The 21,314-nt window shown below is 40.4% G+C and overlaps 1 protein-coding gene across 5 annotated transcripts; it reads left to right on the top strand.

Moving 5' to 3' along the window:
• Positions 1 to 1,419: 1,419 nt before the first annotated feature.
• Positions 1,420 to 18,468, top strand: klhl24a (kelch-like family member 24a). Of its 5 annotated transcripts, XM_069157234.1 has the most exons (9): positions 1,420 to 1,706; positions 2,205 to 2,270; positions 3,175 to 3,321; positions 3,429 to 4,273; positions 6,052 to 6,236; positions 10,027 to 10,145; positions 15,584 to 15,772; positions 16,955 to 17,143; positions 17,301 to 18,468. In XM_069157234.1, the coding sequence occupies exons 3-9, from the start codon at positions 3,247 to 3,249 to the stop codon at positions 17,499 to 17,501; spliced, it is 1,803 nt and encodes a 600-aa protein (XP_069013335.1). In that variant the 5' UTR covers positions 1,420 to 1,706; positions 2,205 to 2,270; positions 3,175 to 3,246; the 3' UTR covers positions 17,502 to 18,468. The 5 variants fall into 5 exon arrangements, with proteins under 5 accessions (XP_069013335.1, XP_069013333.1, XP_069013334.1 ...); XM_069157232.1 differs by lacking the exon at positions 2,205 to 2,270 and having other exon boundaries at positions 3,203 to 3,321; XM_069157233.1 differs by lacking the exon at positions 2,205 to 2,270.
• Positions 18,469 to 21,314: the final 2,846 nt, after the last annotated feature.

Below are 21,314 nucleotides of genomic sequence, written 5' to 3'. Positions count from 1 at the left end.
ATTTGTCTGTTCTCTGGGCTGCATCACTTGTGTTTCCTGCAGCTAATAGGAAGATAGGAGCATTTGCTTCAAGGCGTGTGGCCTGACCCCACGTCAGTCTAAACATCCATTTGTGGATCAAACAGTCACAAAAAGAACACAATTGTTATTGTATTTTTTTTTTTATTAATTCCCATGGCACTGTACATAAAAAATGAAATAATGCAACATGCCTTATTCATTTCTGTACTTCCTGATTTCTGTTTTCAACAACTTTGTTTGCTATTGTCAGTGACACTTGCCTTACTAATCTCCCTCATGGACTTCTCGGATTACATGGTTTTGTTGTGGTGAACTCGAACAGCAAGTGCCCAGAGGCCGAAACAAGCCTGTGTGCAGTCTTCGCACCCATTCCTGACTTATTTCAATATCTTCTGTCTCTTCATTTTTGTTGCAGGCCTGGTATTCATGACTGAAAGTGTGTCCTCCTGTGAATGTGCCAATTAGTGTGCATTACTGGTGGCAGTAATGACAGAGGCCTTTTGACCATGACTTCAGAGATATGACTTGTGACTGAGAACGGTTCTAATGATGGTTTAAAAATAGTGGTGGATACAAACAGGGCACTGTTTGAGCCTTGGACCATTATCTTTCCTCATGTAGGTTGTTGCCTCCATATCTACATTTATATATCTGAAAAATAGAAAACATCATACTTATATCTGTCCCATGCTTTCTTGGCATAAGAATTATGTGTAGAGTTGTTTTTTTGCCAGTCCAAGAAACAGGTTGTTCAAAATTATTTTGTCATTGATAACATCGTAAGCCCTGGTTTTCAGGGAACCCAGTTGGGAGCTGAGCTCTCAGAAATATTTTGCAACAGGGTAAGGAAGTTGTGACATTCTTTGTTCTAACTAAGCTCCACCTTCCGCCTCACCTGAAAAACGTTTTTCATGCTGCGTTTCATCTTGTTTTCACGTGACCACAGGGTCACATCATAGCTAAATGTTTTCTGCAGGCACCTATGCCTTGACAATATGCTGTCTTTACCACTGTACATATGTCTACATCACTATGTAGACTCCATACACTATAAGGCTGTGTTTTTTTTTTTTTTACATATCGTATTTGATTTAGCTACAGTAGATAAGGTTGATACTGCGTTAAGTAACTATCCTCTATACGTTTATAAAAGTAAGGCTTCGAAACTGGTGTTATTTCCGTGTTTTCTTCAAACGCTGTCACTTTTCGTGAATTTTTTTTTTTCCCCAGTAAAAGTCGAGTTTGTTTGCAAACAAAGGGAAGCCACGTGGAGAACCGGAGGAGACTGGGAAGTGTTGTTTTCTCATTGAGTGAATCTAAGCGACACCCCATAAATACAACTCCATTACCCACAATGCAGCAGCTGCAGCAGCTGAGTGGGCGCAGTGCGATGGATTTTTTTTTTTTCTTTTTTCTTTTTTCCGTCTGACAAGTATATATGGTCTCAGTGTTTACTGTTAGGTAGTTTGAAGTCTTTGTTTGTGCTATTAACGCGAGTCAAAATGTCCGGGCTGTATATCAGCCTACTCTATGTTTCATTACCCTTCGAGGGCAATTATTGTTAAAGATACTGCTAAACGTTTTTAGGATAAAGGTTTATTTTTCTCCTCACTTTTTTGTTGTTGTTGTTGTTATCGCACACTTGTAACAGAAGAGGAAGCTTCATCTGGAAACTTCTGCATAAGGTAACAGGTTTTTTTCCCCCCATAATTAAGGATGTGAAAAACATTTATGAGTGTTGAATTTGTGTTTATTTCTTCCTTTCCGTTTCAATTTGTAACAATATGCCGAGTAAAGCAACAGCCTAGATACTTTTTTTTTTTTTTTTTTTTTTTTTTTTTAGTACATTCAACGACTAACGGTTGGCACGAGGCAAGTGTCCTTTGTCTAATCACCTCGTGCACGTATCTTTAGTTTTGTGGTTATCTGCCCATGCATCTAATTACATTTAAATTGACTGTCTGTAATTAATACTTAAAAAGATGTGAAATAATGCCATATTTCAACCATTTAAAAAAAATAAAAATTTAATAACTAAAACAAAAAAATTATTATTATTATTTTTTTACTTCATTTCACATATACATCGACAAGCAATAAGACTATGAAAACCACAAAACCGGCATTATTTAATTTTATGTTATTAGTTATATTTCATATTCGTTTATTTGTGTCCTCCTCAGCATGCATTATTCATAAAGTACATCTACGTCAGACACCTCTGGCTCAACCTGTCCTCCATTACTCCAGTGAGTGAGCTCGTGCTGCTGCTTGCAAATAACTCACGTGAATCCAAGTTAAAAAAAAAAAAAAAACAACAACGAGATAAATGACCTCACAGGAGCAAACGTCACACCTGCTGGAAACTTTTTAAAGAGGCAGCGTAATAATTGTAATTACCGGGGATATTTGAGCAAAACGTACATTTTAGAACTGTATGGTATAAATAAACACACAAGTCTCTTTGTGTGTGTAAATCTTGAAAAAGGGGGGACTTTGGTTGTTTGATACAAGGCCTTTTTCTAAAAGAGACGCATGAAACACGCATGTTTAACAAAAAAAAAACAACAACAAAAAAAGGGTATTACTCAAGGATATCCGTAGCCTTGACTTTACACTTGTTCAAACAATTATTAGTAGTGCCAGATAGGATCCCTGCCCTCACTCCCGTTCAAAACAAACCTGACTGACATGTAGGTTGGCTTTTCAACCGTTGTTCAACTCTCTTCCCGCCTCGTTCTCTTTGTCATCTTCCTTGTCAAGCCGTCCATTATGCTACAGGGCACAGCTGTTACAAGGTAGTGATGAGTCAGCCAGATTAGCTGCAGCTCAGAATTATTTTTTTTTCCCCCTCAAAACACATTTCTTAAACCATGATGTAAGGCATTTTATTCCTACCCCATGGGCTGAAGAAATGTGTTCACGGGGCTCACGTGTTTTCTCCAACTTGAGTACACATGCTTTGTAGCTTTGCTCTGAGTGCTTTGTTTGCCTTTAATGAATGTTCTCATTTTGTATCACTGATCCAATTAAGTTGCTGTTTATGCATTGATGATAGCCTTTCCTGTCTTTCCCCCTTACCGTGTCTTACTAGCGTGCCATGATGATAGTACTGTATATCGTAATGTTTTATGGAATTTCCTTTTTTAACAGTACTGCACCCCCTGCTCTTCATCCTAAGGTCATTTTAAAGTTACGAGACGGTGTACGTTGAAGGTGGCAGCCATGGTGTTGATTCTGGGCAGGAGGATGAACAGGGAGGACTCTGGGATCAGAGACTCGCCAGCTGTCAAACGCAAGGTACTGTGAAAAGCAAGCCAGCAATTTGTTTTCGACCGTAAAACCGATCTCATCTTCTTAAAGTAGCACATTTTTACATATCTTCATACATGTTGTTGTCTCCCAAGGTTTTTGAGGTTGAATCCAAAACTATAGCCAGCCATGATGTCTTGGACTTCTGCTCTGGCTCAATACACTCCGAGGGCATCCTGCAGGTGTTCAATGAGTTTCGCGACAGCCGCCTTTTCACCGACGTGGTCATCAGCGTGCAGGGCCGCGAGTTCCCCTGCCACCGCGCTGTGCTCTCTGCCTGCTCTTCCTACTTCAGAGCCATGTTCTGCAATGACCACCGTGAGAGCCGCGAGATGCTGGTTGAGATCAACGGCATCCTGGCTGAGGCGATGGACTCCTTCCTCACCTACGTTTACACCGGCCGCGCCAAGATCACCACCGAGAACGTCCAGTTCCTCTTTGAAACCTCCAGCCTCTTTCAGATCGCCACACTGCGTGACGCTTGTGCGAAGTTCCTGGAAGACCAGTTGGACCCGTGCAACTGCCTGGGCATCCAGCGCTTCGCTGATGCACATTCACTGAAGCAGCTAGCCAGCCGCTGCCGCACTTACGCCGTGGCCAACTTCTCAGAGGTGGCTCAGCACGAGGAGTTTCTTGACCTCCGCAAAGAAGAGCTGGAGGAGTACACCGACAGTGATGAGCTGTCCATCGGTAAGGAGGAGGTGGTGTTTGAGGCAGTGATGAGATGGGTGTACCACAGTGTGGAGCAGAGGAAGCCCATGCTGAAGGCTCTGCTGCACCACGTTCGCATGCCCCTTCTGCACCCCAACTACTTTGTCCAGACGGTGGAGGGAGACCAGCTCATCCAGAATGCTCCCGAGTGCTACCATCTTCTCCACGAGGCCAGGCGCTACCACGTGCTAGGAAATGAAATGATGTCACCCAGAACTCGTCCACGCAGGTAACTGACATGTTGACTACTTGGGTATGAGGAAGCGAACAGATTACCCAGATATGATAACCTGTGGAAGTAGTAGGACTTGTTAGCAGGATATGCCGTAAATCATGCCATGACTTATTCTTCCTGTTAAAAAAAAAAAGGAATTAAGTTTGATCCTGTCTGACGGCTTTTTTGTTTTGTTGGGTTAAAACACTCATTCTATTGTGACGACAGAGGTCAGAGTGTTATTTTTGATAGGCGTCCGAGTCAACCTTCGCCTCTCAGTGCGCAGCCGGAGGTTACAACTTGCGCTTGAGCTCAGTACTCCTGGCAGTGTTATTGTTGCTGTGAGTGCAAGAGAGACGGGGAGTGTTTTTGTGCTGAGCAGACAATTGTGTTATTGATTGAGCTTTGTTTTATTGCCCAATTTTGAATTGGAAATGATAATGAGGAAATCAGGGCATGTCCAAACACTGGCTGGTTGACTGAATGGAAAACAAATATGTGATGCAAGAAAAGGCAATCATGAAATGTTGAGTCTTGTTATCATACCAGAAATGTAACTCCTCTGACTGATGTTGTTGGGTTTCTGGTGTTCCACCTGTTCACCGTACAACTATTTACCAAATAGTCTTGTATTTCAGGTGTTTTTTTTTTTTTTTTTCTTTCTTTCTTTGTTTGAAGAGTGTTCAGTTGGATGTTAAGACAAATGATAAAGGTTGGTGCCGATTGAAACCTTATGAATGAGATCCAAAACGGACCATATGGTCAACTGCTGCACAACAAACAGAACCACAGCTGTCTTTGTTTTTAAGGGTTGAAGTTGGACCGGTGCCAGTTGTCAGTTATTAAGGCAGTGTGACGCATATTTCAAGTGTAGTGTCAGTATCAAGGCAGATCTGCTCAGATTAGCAAGCCAATCAAGCTGTTGGTACCGTGAGGGCCAAATTCTCCCTTTAACAAAGCAGATTCCTGATCTTCCCCCTTTGTGTACACCAGGATCTCTCTTTTCTCTGGAAGCCTCTCGTGTATAATAGATCACATGATCTTACACACACACACACACACACACACACACACACACACACACACACACCCCCACACACACACACACACTTAGTGGTTAGACTGTCTCATAGACGTATACAAGTATTTGAAACGACACTAAACCTCAACCTGTTTCTAAACTACACGCATGCCAAGTTAACAAACAGAAATGTGAGAGACAGTGCAAAGACAGATACTGAACTTGATGTTATACGGAGCTATTTCTGGCATCAGTACACCAAAATGGTAAGAGAACACGCTGGATTTAGTTTGCTCCCTTATAGGAAATGTTGTCATATCCGTGGCATGTGTTGAACAGCCAAAGAGGAAAGCTTTGCGATCATGGAAATTCAGATACAGTAAAACTTCAAGTGTGTTTTTGTCGTACCGTGATTAATATCTTCGCTGTAACCTAAAGTTTGCCTTGAAGGTGATTAAAGCTGTTCCTGTGGAAACCACCACTGTGTTCCTGCACTGCCACAAATGTCTCCCTTCTGTGATTAGATATCACTCCACGTGTTGACATGTACATGTTTGTTTGTATCCATACTGTTTATAAAGGTCTACAGAGTTACAGTATTTTAAGTAGACAGCATGTCTGTAATCTGCTCATTCCTGTAAGGGCCTTTTGGATACATGTTTTTCTTGTGTTTCTGTTTTTATAATGACTTTAGCAGTGCTCTTATTTCCCCTACAGCTCTACTTTCCACGTGTCTCCCGCTGTCTGATCTTCCCTCCTTCCTTCTCGACAGGTCAACTGGTTACTCGGAGGTGATTGTGGTGGTGGGTGGCTGCGAGCGGGTGGGAGGCTTCAACCTGCCCTACACCGAATGCTACGATCCAGTCACAGGAGAATGGAAATCATTGGCCAAACTGCCCGAGTTTACCAAGTCTGAGTATGCTGTGTGTGCCCTCCGCAATGACATTCTGGTGTCAGGTAAGATCCTGCCACATTTGTTACAACTACCACTGCAAGGATAGACTTTGCTTAAGCCACTGTTTTTTGAGCATGTTCCGTCTTTTGTTTAACCTTTAGGAATCTATCTATTTTGGCTTGTGGAAATTCAGAATGTTTTATAGGGGTCCAAACATTGATTTTAAGCCAGTATTAACGGTACTATCACACCTATTGTTTCTGTGTTTAGTCTCAAAATGTTCTTGGTTGTTGTGGAGACCACTTTATCCTCATATTTGTGTGATTGTGTCCTTCCCAAAAACCAAAATCAATCAGTACGCTTTTCGGGGACACCGTCGGGCCGTTCTTGACTTGTCATCTAATCTCTCAGATGAGTGGCAGGAAAAGGCCGTAGTGGCTGTTTGCCCCGTGTTATTTTTACAGCCTCAGCCTGTTTGAGTTGAAGGAAAATATGAGAACAACATCTGGATGCACTCTCCAGACTCGGTACTAAGCAACGCCTCCATTGGTCAGCTGGATACTTCTCTCTCTTCCTCTTGGCGAATCATCAAGGTCACCAGCTTCACATCAGTTCTGCAACTTTCTCAGAATCTCATTTACACTTAGATGGTGCAAGACTCCTTTGGTAAAAAAGAAAAAAAAAGAAAAAACACCTCCATTAAAAAAAGACATTAGTATTGCCTCATTCGTTTTAACAAATGAGGTCAGAGTAATGGTTGTTGCCCAAGTAGCACATTGTTTTGACTTTATGCTGAGTACAAGATGGACTTCTGAATGAATGTCTGATTGAGTTCATGGGGAGGATTACTGTTTTTCTTCTTTTGTGACTTTATCTCCAAGAAAATGCATTGACAGGAGTTCTGATGTGCCCGCTCGTACCGCTCCTGTTCAGACATGCTGTGTATGAACTGCACAACATTAATGGACAACAACACGTGGAACCTTTATAGAGGGAAAAAAAACCAGGACATCTAAAGAAAAAAAGTTCTCCCCCTCAGCAAAGAGTGTGCAGTGTTCTCTCGCTGTCCCAAGTCCTCACGTGTGTGCTATCAATCTACCCTCGAGCGCTGCCTGAAAAAGTCAACAAACTCCTCCGCCCACATCTTTCTGTGTCACGCACACAAATGCACCACTGCTTTGTAGCATATTATGATCTTCATTGCCCCATTTTGTTGACTCCCATATGTGTTCATACGTATGTTATTTTTTATTTATTTATTTTACCCCCTTTTCTGTCCCCCTTTACTAAATTCCCGTACATACCTCCACTCTGTCTGTCGGTGTGGCCCACTCATCACTGGGAACTCATCCAAATACCTTTCTGGGCTTCCAGTGTCTTGCACGGCTGCAGTTAGCTGCGGTCTTAAATAGGATGTGGCCCAGTTGGGTATAAAAAGCGTCTTTAGTCTCTCTCACTCTCTCTCTCTCTCTCTCCTGGGACCAGAACTCTGGCCACCACTGACTTTCTGATATGAATAACATCGCAATCAACCAGTTGGATAATGCATCATCAGCAAAGCACATGTGTTTGCCTCATACATTACAGTGGGGAGCGTGTAATAGTCATAAGCTGCCTTGTCATACATTGGAATTCTGCCATGTATTTAGCATTATCTATAAAACTGCACATAAATGCAAGTAATGCGTAACTCTTATAAAGGTGTCACACAAATCATGTTGGCACCTCCCAAAGTCACGGGTTCTTGTCAGTTAAGAATAGTAATGATAATAATTAGCAGTGGTCCTCCTTTATCTGCACCGGGAGGACTTGACCATCTAATGTCTTTGATGAGAAAAGGCCCCTTTTTGAAACAAGTACTTCTTTTCTAACTAGCTTTCTGGATTTACAAGTCTTATCTCTTTGAAGTGGAGCATGCTCTGTCAACGTGTTTCCATCATGCAGATCTTTAACAACAGAAGCCCCAGGGGCACCAGACTGTCTGGCTCTTTTGCTATTAGGCTGACGTGCACTGCAACTAACTTCTTTCTCTTGTCTCTTTTTATCTGTGTGCTACAGTGTAATTTAGAATGACTGAACATTAATTACCCTATATTATCCCCTAATGAAAAACAAGAGGTAGGCATAGTATAGTCCCCAGTTTCTTGCATTAGAGGACCCTTACAGGAAGTGTTTTCTTTTAATTGTCAGGATAAAACACATGCCTAATATCTGCACCCACATGTCTATTTTGCCTGCCAACTACATAAAAATAGTCAAGCTCTTGTTTTGTTTGGGTGTGAGTACTGGAAAGGTTTAGATGTCTTTGTATACACGGGCAGGTTTTCTTTGCTTTAATTATTCTTCCATACAATACAACCAACCATATGTGTTCTGTACAAAAGAAAACACCCACACAACGTCACAGAAACTTCAACAACAAAATGTCTTAGATGGAGAAATGTTTCAGGTTAGTTTAAGGAGATAAGTATGTGTTAATCACTGCTGTTAAATCTGTCTCCCCCTTCTGCCAGTGAGAGTAATTACAAAAACACTGCAGACACGTGTTTACGTCACACGCCACACTGTTGCCTACTCCAGTCAGTGTTTCAGCTTTAAAATGGTGGATAAATTGATTTGAGTATCACAAGCCCTGCAAAATGGGTCATTTCCCAATCAGAATTTGATCCATTTGGTCCAGAAACATTAGTAAAGTCTAGAAAAGCTGTATGACTAAATTCTTTTACCCATGTTCAAGTTAGCATGGGGGTAACTTTAAGTCCCTGGCGGGCATGCCTTGCCAATATAGTATGCCGAGTTTGCAAGAGAATATCTCGCCAGACAAAATTACTGCAAAATTTAACTGAGAATTGTGTGAACTCACTTGGCAAGGGCTTGAATGTAATGGACCTTCATTTATAAATATAAATGTCTATAGTTTTTAGTAAGAAACTGCTCTTCTCTGAAGGACAGCGTCTTTATAGAGGGAGACGTGTGATTTGAAGCCACGTGTGTTCTTACTCATGATCATAATCTGTATTTCATTAACTGATATCATGGACCCGTGATCAATTTAAGTCCCAGTGGGAAATAACAAAGATCGTCGCTGACCTTTCTATTTGTGTGCTGCAGTCTTGTCGGTATCCATGCAGCAACGACGCTCCAACACATCACACACTTCTTCTTGTTGGATAAAAGCCAGCATGAACTGTGCGTGTGTGTGTGTGTGTGTGTGTGTGTGTGTGTGTGTGTGTGTGTGTGTGTGTGTGTGCGTGTGCATGTGTGTGTTTTCTGGTGGAGAAGTGTGTGTGTGTGGGGGGGGGGGGGTTGTCATTGAGAGAAAAAGCATCTGCACATGTTATGGCTTGTTAAAAGTGTGTCTGGGTCACAGAATTAGTCAAGTGGCTGTTATTCTCTACATCTTCAGAGACAGCAGATGAGGAGTTTGGTCGTACTGTAGCAGTCATGCTGTAGCTGTTTGCTGCCAGTGATCCTGATTTTGGTGTGTTTGCTTCAAAAAGATCAATAAAATACAAATTCAGACATTATTTTGGATTTTAAACATTAAATTATGCCTATCCATGTGTATTTTTTAAAAAGCCAATTTGCAGTATGTTTGCACTTGCGTGTGGAAACCTTTTATTTGCTCAGGTCAAAGTTAGATGAGAGTCACAACTCTGACATAGTTAGAAGCTACTTTGACCTGAACACACTATTCTAAGCTGTCATTCACCGAGAGCATCTTATGTTTATTTATAAGTGCATTTATATTAATACTTAATATTAATAATTAAAAAAAATAGTAATAATGATGATCTAAATTGTCTATCAAAGCATGGACATCATCTGAAATATTAGTTCCTCTGTTTTTAGGTGGTCGTATCAACAGCAGGGATGTGTGGATGTACAACTCCCAGCTCAACCTGTGGATCAGAGTGGCATCTCTTAACAAAGGTCGCTGGAGACACAAGATGGGCGTCCTACTGGGCAAGGTAAGGAGAGACATCAACGTGATCAGGCCTTCGCATATACTCCAAAGTTAACGTGTTTTATTCACTTTATGATTAAGAGCCACAATCACAGTGAGCAAAAATATTGCTGTATAATTAGTTTTGCTAGGTTTAGCATTTCTAAAAAAAAAAAAAAAAAAAAAAAAGAATATTATTGAGCCCGTCTTCTGATATTTAGATATTTCTTGACTTTAATGCATATTTGCCATTCTCTACTATGGACGGAGAAATCATAAGCAGCCCAAGCCAGTCATTCATGATTCAGGATAGCATAGTCTGGGAGCATAGAAACAATGTTTTTAAGGAGGAGTGTGTAACCTACAGTGTAGCTGCAGAGGGTATAGTAACATGTTGCGGTGTAATACATTACGGAAATGCAGCTCGGGGATTTTTTTTTTAGTTTAGTCTTTTAGGCTGCTTTTAGACAAGGGATGACAATTTATTATTTTTGTGTGCGACAGATCTGTGTGTTACCTCCACAATTTGTAAACGACTGGTGCCAGCTCATCTCACATCATAGACACACAGGAGAAAATTCAACACAGCGAAGGAAGTTTACGTTCCTGTTTAGAATTGGCAAATACACAAATGCCTCGGATACAGGGGCAGTGTAGCTGATTCTCCCATTACGTACTCTGCACATAGAAAATAATTCTAACTTATAGTTATTCCTACAATATCCTATTCGTCTATTAATAGATTAATAATATATTACATTTTAACTACCTTTCTTGTCAAGTGTCCCATGCCCCGTAGTCCCTTTTATACTGTACACTACACTGTATACTGCTGTAAATGTCAAATGTTAGATTGAAAACGGAGACCTGACACCGGTTTGATTTTGAAATTTGAGTGAAGTTAATGTCTGCATGAAAACTGATCAGCGATCCTGGATGGCTGCTTTGCTCTGTTGCTGAGCTGTTACTATTTACACTCTACCACTCAGGGCAGGTGGACATTCTTGTTTGAAGGCAGCAGGAGTTTAATGGATGTTTGCCAGCACTTCACACTTCCAAGTTAAGGACTAGCTCAGAGCACTGGTCTGTATCGTGCTTAATGGGCCTCCACTCAATCACATATACTCAGAATGGCCATAGATAGCTGTGAGAGCTCCTGATGTGTCTGTAAACACACACCGGGTTCACATATGTAAGCATAATTCAGTGTACTTAAATATACACCGTACAAGGCTTCTCATTCGTATGGAATATTGCATTCATTCTCCAAGAAAAGAAAAGATCAATATTTAGAAGAACAACATTCCCAACGTGCAAAACATTTATTTTACAAGTGAGAAACGAAGGTTATGTTCACCATATATTGTGTTTTGAAATGTTCTTGAACTAGATGGTAAAGTCTGTCTTCATTGCTCACCGCTGGCATTTCTTGGGTTTGTGGTCATAAAGAACATCAAAGCCGATGTTGACCACTGTTAACACAATGGCATGCATACCTCATGAAAGGTTTCTGCACTGTACTTATTTGCTATGAATGTAAAATAAAGAAACGGCCATCGATTGTCTCAGTTGAAGCATAAACAGACATGGTTTAGACTAATGCAACCCTCACCAACAGACATGTGTGCCATCATGTGCACAAACGTGAGGAACATGGACACAAGAACAAATATTGTCAGGAAGCGTCGACCTGAAACGGAGCTTAATTTACTTTTTCAGAGAGGACTCGGGTAGTTCTTGTATTTTGCGACTATGGTGTAAACATCCTCTTCTTGTTTTTGGGAATTTCGTTTGGAGCCAGTCTGGATTGAATTTTCTGTGACATCAAGACAAAGCCCCAAATACTTAATTGCCTCTCCACAACATACAGCGAACACACATATGTGCATTTGAACTGCGTGCTGGTCTCCCACAGTGGTGTAGTCATCAGCAGGAGGTCACACTGTGGCTATAGAAGTCAATAATTAACTCCAAAGCGAGTCATCTATCAAGGTATGATGAAAACAAGTCGACTGAGGCAATTTCACTTAAGTATAGAGCATTAAAGGAAGCCAAGTTTCAACTTAATGATCTGTAGCTGAATGGACACTCATGCAAAACATGTTTGATGGTAAACTAAGATAGCATAGTAAAAGGTTTTTGATCATTTGTACCATTATGGTGAACTGTATTTCTATACGGAAGTTCAAGGTATGCCAGTTATCACAATAAATACAGTATAATAGCATAAACACACTTTTGAACCTTTTTTTAAAAAAAAACGCATTCCTCGTAGATGTTAAATATCGGGAGGGTTTTCTTTTGTCCTCTCCTTCAGATATTTTCTTATTTGTCTTTCTGTTTATTTTACAGACTTTATCCTTTCGGATCCCTTTTGTTATAGGTTAGTTATCTGGAGATAAATTACATCCTGTGTCTGAGAGATGACTTATTGATTAGTTGTAAATTACCTTTTATATTTGTATTCATTGTTGAAATTTCCTTTGTCAGGTTCCCTCTAAATTGTCTTTTCTGTGGCATTTATCTTGTTTCATTTCCTTAGAATGTGTCTAAGAAGGCTGTTTACAGTGAATGCTTTTGTTATGGTCTCATTCCAGATTGTATCCAACGTTTTTTTTCTCAAGAATTGCTATTATCGCTTCCTCAAAATTCAGATTCCCTCCTCTTGACCTTGTACTCTGTCATTTCCTCATTCAGTCTATAATTTCCCCTTTTGACAAACGACACCGATGCTGAAGTTGCAAGCAACAAGGGCAGAGTGTCATAAACAAGCCTCTACAAAGAACACATGCAGGTTCATGTTTTCATGCAAATCCACGAGAAGTCCCGATTCAAAACATTTACATAATCTTTGGAAGAAAAAAAAATCATTCACTGTGCATATATTTGCACATATAATCACAGCTATAATTTTATTATTATACTTTGCTTTAATTTACTTTCTCTGATCTAAAACTTGAATTCTAAACTTCTAAAGCTGATTCTCATAAGGATTTACACACGCTAACTTCTCGGTGTCCTGCAGCCCGTGCTGTCCTGCTGGACTGCTCTTGTTTCCACGGAGTATAATCTAAAATAGGTCACCAATGTTTTCCTTTCCGTTATGGCTGCACTTAGTGACGGCTGTTGTTGTCCATCATAATGTTTCTCTCTCTCTCTCTCTCTCTCTCTCTCTCTCTCTCTCTCTCTCTCTCTCTCTGAAGTTGCCAGGTCTCTGTGTTCCTCTTACCGTCACTACTTCTCACCTCGCTGCGTGTTAAGGAAGCAGTTGATCATTCAGTCCGTCTTTGGTCATAAGATAAGCCGTAAATGTGCTTGTTCATCGGCCAAGCGAGTATGTCCGCAGAGTTGTGAATCATGTTTGGCTTAGTGTTTGTGTGATAGCCACATACCTCAGGTCCGTATTGGGTATGTGCCACCGTCTTCGATCTCGTGTCAAATGTGCCTATATTGTTAGACTCTCTTGGTGTATCGAGTGAGTGCGCAGAGCCATGGGCGAAAAGAAAAGAATGATTCAGTGCCCCGTTGCATGGCGTATTGGGAAGAGATCTGTAAACCCTGGCAAATAAAATCCATGTGGATTCAAATTACTTGGGATAAGTAAAGAAATGGGGGGAATCAGCCGTTTGAGGCCCAGAAAACCAAAACTAAAAACATGTCTGAACAACACTTTGCTCTTGATTAGCTTTACCTTTATATTTTGTTGTTCTTGCATCTGTTGAGATGTTTTCTCATATAAACTTTGTGCAGTGTCTGAAGATCCAGGTACAGACATTGCCCGTAGTGGCCCGTTCGCACATGTCGCACACAACAGGAGTTTGTCCGTGTCAGGTGTGTTTTCACCTGCTGTAAATACTCCGCTTGGTTGAGGCGACGGGTGGCACCTGGGTAGAGTCGGCAAAAGTACATCATCATCACGCCCATCCGCACGCTGCGAATTCTCCAAACAATGACCTGCCCTTATTCACACACGGGCTCAATCGGACATCACACAGACTTTATATTGGGGAGCTGAGTAAAGTCTGTTTAATTTATTAACAGATTCTGACACTGGTGTTCTCACATTCAGCTCCTCTGGGAAAGGTCCAGATTTCACGGTTGCGGTGCATTTGTGAAATCATTATTATTCTGTGAGTTACAGTGTTGCAGCTGCCCTCCACCAGATGTGTGTTTTTGTCATAGAAAATACATGAATGTAGACAGATAACACTACTTTGAAAACGCCACTTGAGTTGTGAACAACAGTACTGGTCATCATCTTTTCAGTTAAAAAACAAAACAAAAGTGTTATGCAGCTTTACCAAAGTGTTGAATGCAAATATCAATGTGCTCCGTCAGCTTCCATCTTTTTCTTCCCCTCTTTTCCCTCCGTCTTTCTTTGTCTCTTTGTTTCTCTCTTGTTTTTCTCTCTCCTCTGTACTTCTTTGTGTTTCCGATTTTACAGAGGAGACAGGAACCGCCTGAAGTTTTTTTTGTTGCGCAAGACCAGCCTGTTGATTTGTGTTGCTATGTTTGTAACCAGTAAGGCTGCTCAGTGTGTATTCTTGACACGTGATCTCTTTCCAGGAAATGTTATTGAGAGCATAGAAGAACAAATATATACCTTTAACAATCTTTGTAAAAACTTTGTTAAAGGTATATATTTGTTCTATGTTTTATTGTAACATATTTCCATTCTTCACAGCTCTCCTTCACAAGTTTTACCATGTCGCCATTTTTTTTCCACTCCAGGAGGGTAGCATACGTAACCACTTGTTAGAGTGCTTATGTTCAATCAGCACAAAGCTCCAGCTTGTGTTGCTTCAGCTTCCAGTAAAGTTTATAGATATTCATTGCTAATGGTTCAGATTTGCTCAACCAGAAATGACCTCTTAACAACATTTATCAGCTAATGTGAAGATCCAGGCTTTTACAAACTAAAATAATAATAAAAAAAAACCTGATATTCTGCTGCAAAATTGTAACAGCTACAACTGTCCCTGCTATTGTACCAGGCGACAAAGTAAACCTCTGAGACATGCACAGAGGTCTGTCGAGAGAAAACAATGGCTCCAGGTATTGTTAGGCAGTTGCTAACAGTTGAGCAGATGTGGAAGTGATGTTATAGGTTGGCAGATCTATTGGCGCCTGCAGTGTTTACAGATAGAAGAGCACTGAGAGCCGGCATAGTGGTGCTTGTTTGGAAGCAGTAGTCATCCTTCCTCTTGCACCTGATAAACTGGTTCTTGAAGTGCTGACTATTGTTAATACTCCTGAACTCGTAAGCAGAAACACAAACATCTTCATCATGGTTAATAATAATTTTGTGTGTTTCTGTGTGCGTAACACAAGTAAAGTAAGCATTTGTTTAACTCTTAATTTTAATCTTTCTCTGTGTAAAGAAAACGTGTGGTGCACATATTGTTTCAAGGTGGCAGTCTCCCCAATGTGATCCATGTACTACGTTTGTGTGTCTGTCCTCAGGTCTATGCTGTGGGTGGTTATGATGGCCAGACCCGCCTGAGCAGTGTGGAGTGTTATGATTCCTTCTCTAACCGCTGGACAGAAGTGGCTCCCATGAAAGAGGCGGTCAGCTCTCCAGCTGTCGCCAGCTGTGCTGGCAAGCTCTTTGTCATCGGAGGCGGGCCTGACGACGACACCTGTTCAGACAAGGTGGGAAACAAATGTGTGCTTCCCAACCCACACACTTAAGCATATAGTGATGACAGCTGAGGTGCTTTTTTTGTCTCAGACCAACTGTTTTCAGTGATTATACCTTAAACACACAAGGGATGTGTCCAGTTCATTTTTTTTGTTGTCTGGCACAATCTCAAAATTACAAGCTGAAGTTTCTCATTTCTGTTACTATGAATAGAAAGTCTTAACTTCTCAATTTTAGCAACAGTTTCATCTAAAAAAGGAATGTTAAACATGTTACAAAAGGGGAAAAAAAAGTTTTACAAAGGTGGTGAAATCATTTTAGCTTTTAAAAGTCACAGCACAAAAACAGTAAGTGGTGTTTAACTGAAAAATATATGGTTATAGCAGATTTATCTAATGTAGTATAAAATACATTTACCCAGTGAAATGATGCATCACTGACGTTTCGGGAAGAAGAATTGAAATTGAAAGACTCAGTTGTAAAACTGAAGGTTTTGGAGTGAATGTTACAGTAACGATGAGGATTTTATGGATTAGGAACTTTTACACTACGATGTAAGATAACTTCAGAAAAGATGACATGATAAATTGCCTTGGAATAGTTTTGTTATGTTTTGACCAGCAGCCACATTGCTGGCAGTAAACAGGAGGACAGCTTTCACAGGAATCTAAACTTTCTTAGAAGCAGTTTTTCTCCGCCGTTGAACTGCTGGTGTTTGTGTTTGTGTTAAGATAGAAAACGCATCCAAAGGCAGAGAGGCAGTCTGATAAGAGATAACACAACTACTTATGTCTCTCTAACTGCACATTTGACTCTACCAGGGACTACAGCACATGCTGGCTCCAGTTTCTTTGAGCTTCTCATCTCCTGAGTCTCCTAACAGGGTCATTTACAATGATCCCGATTATGTTGGAGTGAGATTGTGCACATTAGGCGTAGTCAGAGACCAAACTGTTTGGAAGGCAGCTATTTTAGAGATAAGTGGGTGAGGGAATGCTTGGATTGTCTGCAAAACCACACAGATGCCAGTTTATGTCATCCCACAGAACAGCCTGCAAAATGAGCTCCACATATTTCAGTTTTCTCCTCTTTAACAACTATTTTCCCTCCATATGGTATATATTGGGGAAAAAAATTATGTAATGAATATGACTTCATCTTCTTTCTTTCATCACTGTAAAACACATCTACAGGTTCAGTGCTATGATCCAGAGACAGACTCCTGGTTACTAAGGGCCAACATCCCCATTGCCAAGCGCTGTATTACAGCAGTGTCCCTCAACAACCTGATCTATGTGTGCGGTGGGCTCACCAAGTCCATTTTCTGCTACGACCCCGTGGAGGACTACTGGATGCATGTGGTCCACACCTTTAACAAGCAGGCAAGAGATTAAAAGCAAAATCTAAGCACTCATTGAACAAATTGACTTCAGCTGCCAGAATACTATGTTTGTTTACTTTGTGGCTTCACTCTTAAATTTTTTTCTCTCTCTCTCTCTCTCTCTCTCTCTCTCTCTCTCTCTCTCTCTCTGCCCGCAGGAGAGCTGTGGCATGTCGGTGTGTAACGGTAAGATCTTCATCCTTGGCGGCAGATGGGAGAGCGGTGAAGCCACAGACACCATCCTGTGTTACGACCCGTCAACCGGCATCATCACAGGGGTGGCAGCCATGCCGCGACCCATCTCCTACCATGGCTGTGTAACCATCCACCGTTACAATGACAAGTACTACAAGCCATAACCATAAACACAGAGAGACACACACACACACACACACACACACACACACACACACACACACACACACACACACACTCTCGCACACACTAAAGAACTTAAACTCTTCAAGTTCACCCCATACACAGCACAAACTTTTTTTTAAAACAGACACATTTAATTGTTCAGTCCAGAGCACCAGTGAGGTCATGTATTTCCTCGCAGCATCATGTAGCAATACTCATTGTGGTGCTGTGAATCTTTTGTTGTTGTGCACCATAGTTATAGCCCTTATGTGGAAACGCTCAGCGGGTGATAAGGCTCACAGCTTGTGTGTAACCTGAGCTGAAGTGCCATTCGATCAGCCTGGGAGATGTGCCTTGTATTAGTAGTGACTTCACCACTTGCGAAGTAATAGATTAAGAAAACTGATTATGACTCTGGTCGTTTTAAGTACAATCAGATTTAAAATATCTGTAAAAACATCTGATTACTTGTTGAAAATGAGAGTATGAACCGCAATCTAAACTTGGAGATAAATTCTTAACTTTGGAGACTCTCATGAAATGTCCAGTTATCTTGATCTGGTGGAAATTAATTTACATGTTTTCAGTGTTTGAAAATCTAAAGCGTATAATTCCAGAGAGCTAATAAAAACAAACTAAATGGTCACATTTTTTATAATTACATTTGATATGTATTAATTGATTCACAATTTCAATCTGAAGCCATTTGTCAAAGATGTCGAAGTTACTGCATTACGCGTTATTACAAACCCCAAACTTCCTGCATTATATCGAATTACAAGCCCGTCTAGCTTTTTATTAGACAGACACCCCTCATTTATTAAAAAGGCTTTTATTGGGAAACCTTTGCAGGAACGTGTTGTGACTAAAGTCGGACAATCATACTTTAGATCAATAACCCAAAACATCCATTTAAAAAAAAAAAAAAAAAAACCTGAATTTTCTTGTTAACTTTGTTAAACTATAGCAATAGAAATATACATTGTTGACTTATTGACAGTGGTTCCGTCACTTAAAAATTAAAAAAAAAGTACTGTTCCTCGCTTTTTAACTCTTCTCCTTGATACTAAAAATGGCCTCATAGAAATGTGGTAAACAGTCAACCAGCTGCTCTCCAACATTATCAGTTGTCATAAATTAGTTAATCTCACCTCTCAACCCGCAGCAGAGGGAGAAGAAGAGATAAAAAGCACAGGCTGTGCAAAATTATTGGAATATAGCCACGGTTAGCTCTGAACTCTTGTTTCCTTTTTTTCTAACATCCCTCCACCTCCCATTTGTTTCCCTTTCCCCTCTCCACCTCTGTCATCATCTCACACCTTCTCACCTACACTACTTTCTCCTTTTTAAGCTTCATTTTGTTCCATTATAATTCATTGTATTACCCCTCATTACTGACATTTTATTTTGTATTTTTCTTAAGTTATCTTTTTTTTTTTTTTTTTTAATAATTGGATGTTTATTGTATGATGCGTAGCTACAGTGTGTCTACTTCATATGAATGTTAGTTCATTGGTGTACTGGGTGTTTGTGCGTGGTTTTGTAGATGTGAGAAGCCTTTGTAGATCAAATTCGAAGACTTCTCTGACTAAGTGGTGTGTATGTTTTGGTTGTCTGTATGTGTGTGACTTTTTTTTTTTTGACTCGGTCTGGACGCGTCGAAGCCAAGCAGGTTTATCTTGTAGCGTTGCATGGAACTCTTCACGCTGATACTGGCACCGCTCACCTATGCACTTGCATGTAAAGATGTAACTCGGTGTGACCATAGATACCTCCAGGTGTGTATGTGTGTTTACTGGGCAACTGGGAGGGGGGAGGGAGGAGGTGTGGGAGGGGGGGGTAGCAGTGCTGCACCTCACACTGGGGGGGGGGGGGTTGTAGTTCTGAATGTCAAGGATGGTGTGGCCCATGGTCAGTAAAAGTCACTTTTTACTACAATTGGTGTTGATAGACTAAAGAAATTGCTGTGAATATAACTTTAATATGTTTTCTTTGTTTAACGTGTATTTAAATGTATCTTTTTCTTGTTTGCATATTGTGTTTTCTATAACTGAGAGCCCCAATTGAGCACTTTGACAGAATCCTGTTAAATGTAGAATTGTATGACGGTGATTTGCTTCTTTTTTTTTTTTTTTTTTTTTACTGTATCAGTAAATGTTCTGTGCTTTCATGTGACGTATAGGAGAGACAGTAAAAAGGGCCTGTCAGCTCCTCCTGTTGGCCACTACCTGCTGTGCTCTGACAGAATTACAAAAACAACAAAGACTGCTGCAGGAGAGCAGTTTCAGAAGTGAGACTTCAAGCTGTTCATTTCAGGATGACAAATGGGGGATGTGTGAGTTCGACACTTCCTAGAAATGCACAACATATTCCCAAGAACTGCACTAATTATGCTTCTATCTGTCAATCAAAATGACAAAATCAGATGGAGGTAATCCAACTTAAACCATCCAGCAGGCATGTTTTTAGTATGATGTCTTTATAAACAGTGGTGCAGGCTGAAAGGAAAACATCCCCAGGCCCACCAGGTTCATACATGTGGTAACTCAGGAGGCCAACAGCAAGAGCTGAGAGGCAAGAAAGTGGTGAGGCAAAAGAGTGTGATTTTTAAATAGTGAGAAAGAGAGAATTTGAGTGTGTGCGTCTGTGATTTCACTGAGTATTTACTCAAAATGGGACACAAACACTGTCCTGTTGTGCTGATTTATTGATTTGTATTATTGGCTACATAGAGGCTTTCATTTATTGTTTGCTTTTGATGAGATTATCCATTGTTTTTGTGTCTTTTCTGATTTTCTAATTGGTTTTCTTCTTTATTTTGTTGTTGTGGGACTGTGTGTTGCTGAGATATTTTGATTCCAACATGCAAATGGCATGTCGCAAATTAAAACCCCGACGAGCTGAGCATCAGAAGTTGATTAACAAGGGTTAATATGAAAGCAGATTTAAGCCAAAGTGGATTTGATTAAATCCCAAAGGATATTTTTTTGAAAATGCCAATTGTGCCTGAGTACGAGATTGGTGCTGTAACTGGTTAATTGCAGCCTTATTTGCCTTAATAAAAAGAATAACGAGTGGGAAATTAAATCAGATCATTTTGACGTAAGCCTTTATCATTGTATGTATGATGTTGTGTTTTAACACCACTCTCTCCTCTGATGCTCTTTGTGAAAGTGCAAGAAAGCTTTGGATTTTTGTAAACTGCAGAATGTTGCGATGTAATGTTTGACTTGTGTAAGAGAAACATCAATAAAGTTTTTTAGTCTCTACCGACATTTTGTTCTGCCTCAGTTTATTTCACAAGTTGTAGCTGTATATTTCCAGACGCGTGTGTTTTATCGACAGTGTTTCCATGCTTGGTGAGAAAATGGTTGTGTGGATCACGTTCATACCAGTATATTAATATGAACCTTCTCTAAGAGAAGCATCCTGATTCTACATTGTAAAACAGAGTTTTTGAGGTTTGCCACCGTATGAAAGAAATCAGAGGACTGAGATGAAAAGCAGCTGTTGTGGTGAACGTAATGCATAAATCTGGCCAAACAATTAGTGGATGGTCTCATTATAATTAATGCTAGCACATGCTGTTAGTCGTCACACCAGACTCACCGGAAAGAGATATAAAATAAGGGGTTCATGGTAAATTATTGAACCCACAACAGATTGTAAATATACCACAGATTTTCTTTCAAATATAATATGCGATTTTATTAAACTAGCTGACATCTGCTCCATATGGCTAGTGAATCCTTTAGTACATCAGGGGATGAATCAATCATGCTGCTGATGTTTTAATGATCCATGCAAGAAAC

This window comes from Embiotoca jacksoni, unplaced genomic scaffold, assembly GCF_022577435.1.
Source record: "Embiotoca jacksoni isolate LCO1_2020_lvr unplaced genomic scaffold, fEmbJac1.0.p SCAF_22, whole genome shotgun sequence".
In the NCBI taxonomy this organism is placed as follows: Eukaryota; Metazoa; Chordata; class Actinopteri; family Embiotocidae; genus Embiotoca; species Embiotoca jacksoni.
The sequence above is the reverse complement of the archived record's forward strand: the minus strand, read 5'-3'. Positions and strand labels throughout refer to the sequence as shown.

Coding starts and splice junctions, on each gene's coding strand:
- klhl24a (XM_069157231.1), top strand. CDS start 2,126: ATGAAAACCACAAAACCGGCATTATTTAATTTTATGTTATTAGTTATA. Junction 15,773..16,954: donor ACGACACCTGTTCAGACAAG/GTGGGAAACAAA, acceptor ACACATCTACAG/GTTCAGTGCTATGATCCAGA. Junction 17,144..17,300: donor TCCACACCTTTAACAAGCAG/GCAAGAGATTAA, acceptor CTCTGCCCGCAG/GAGAGCTGTGGCATGTCGGT.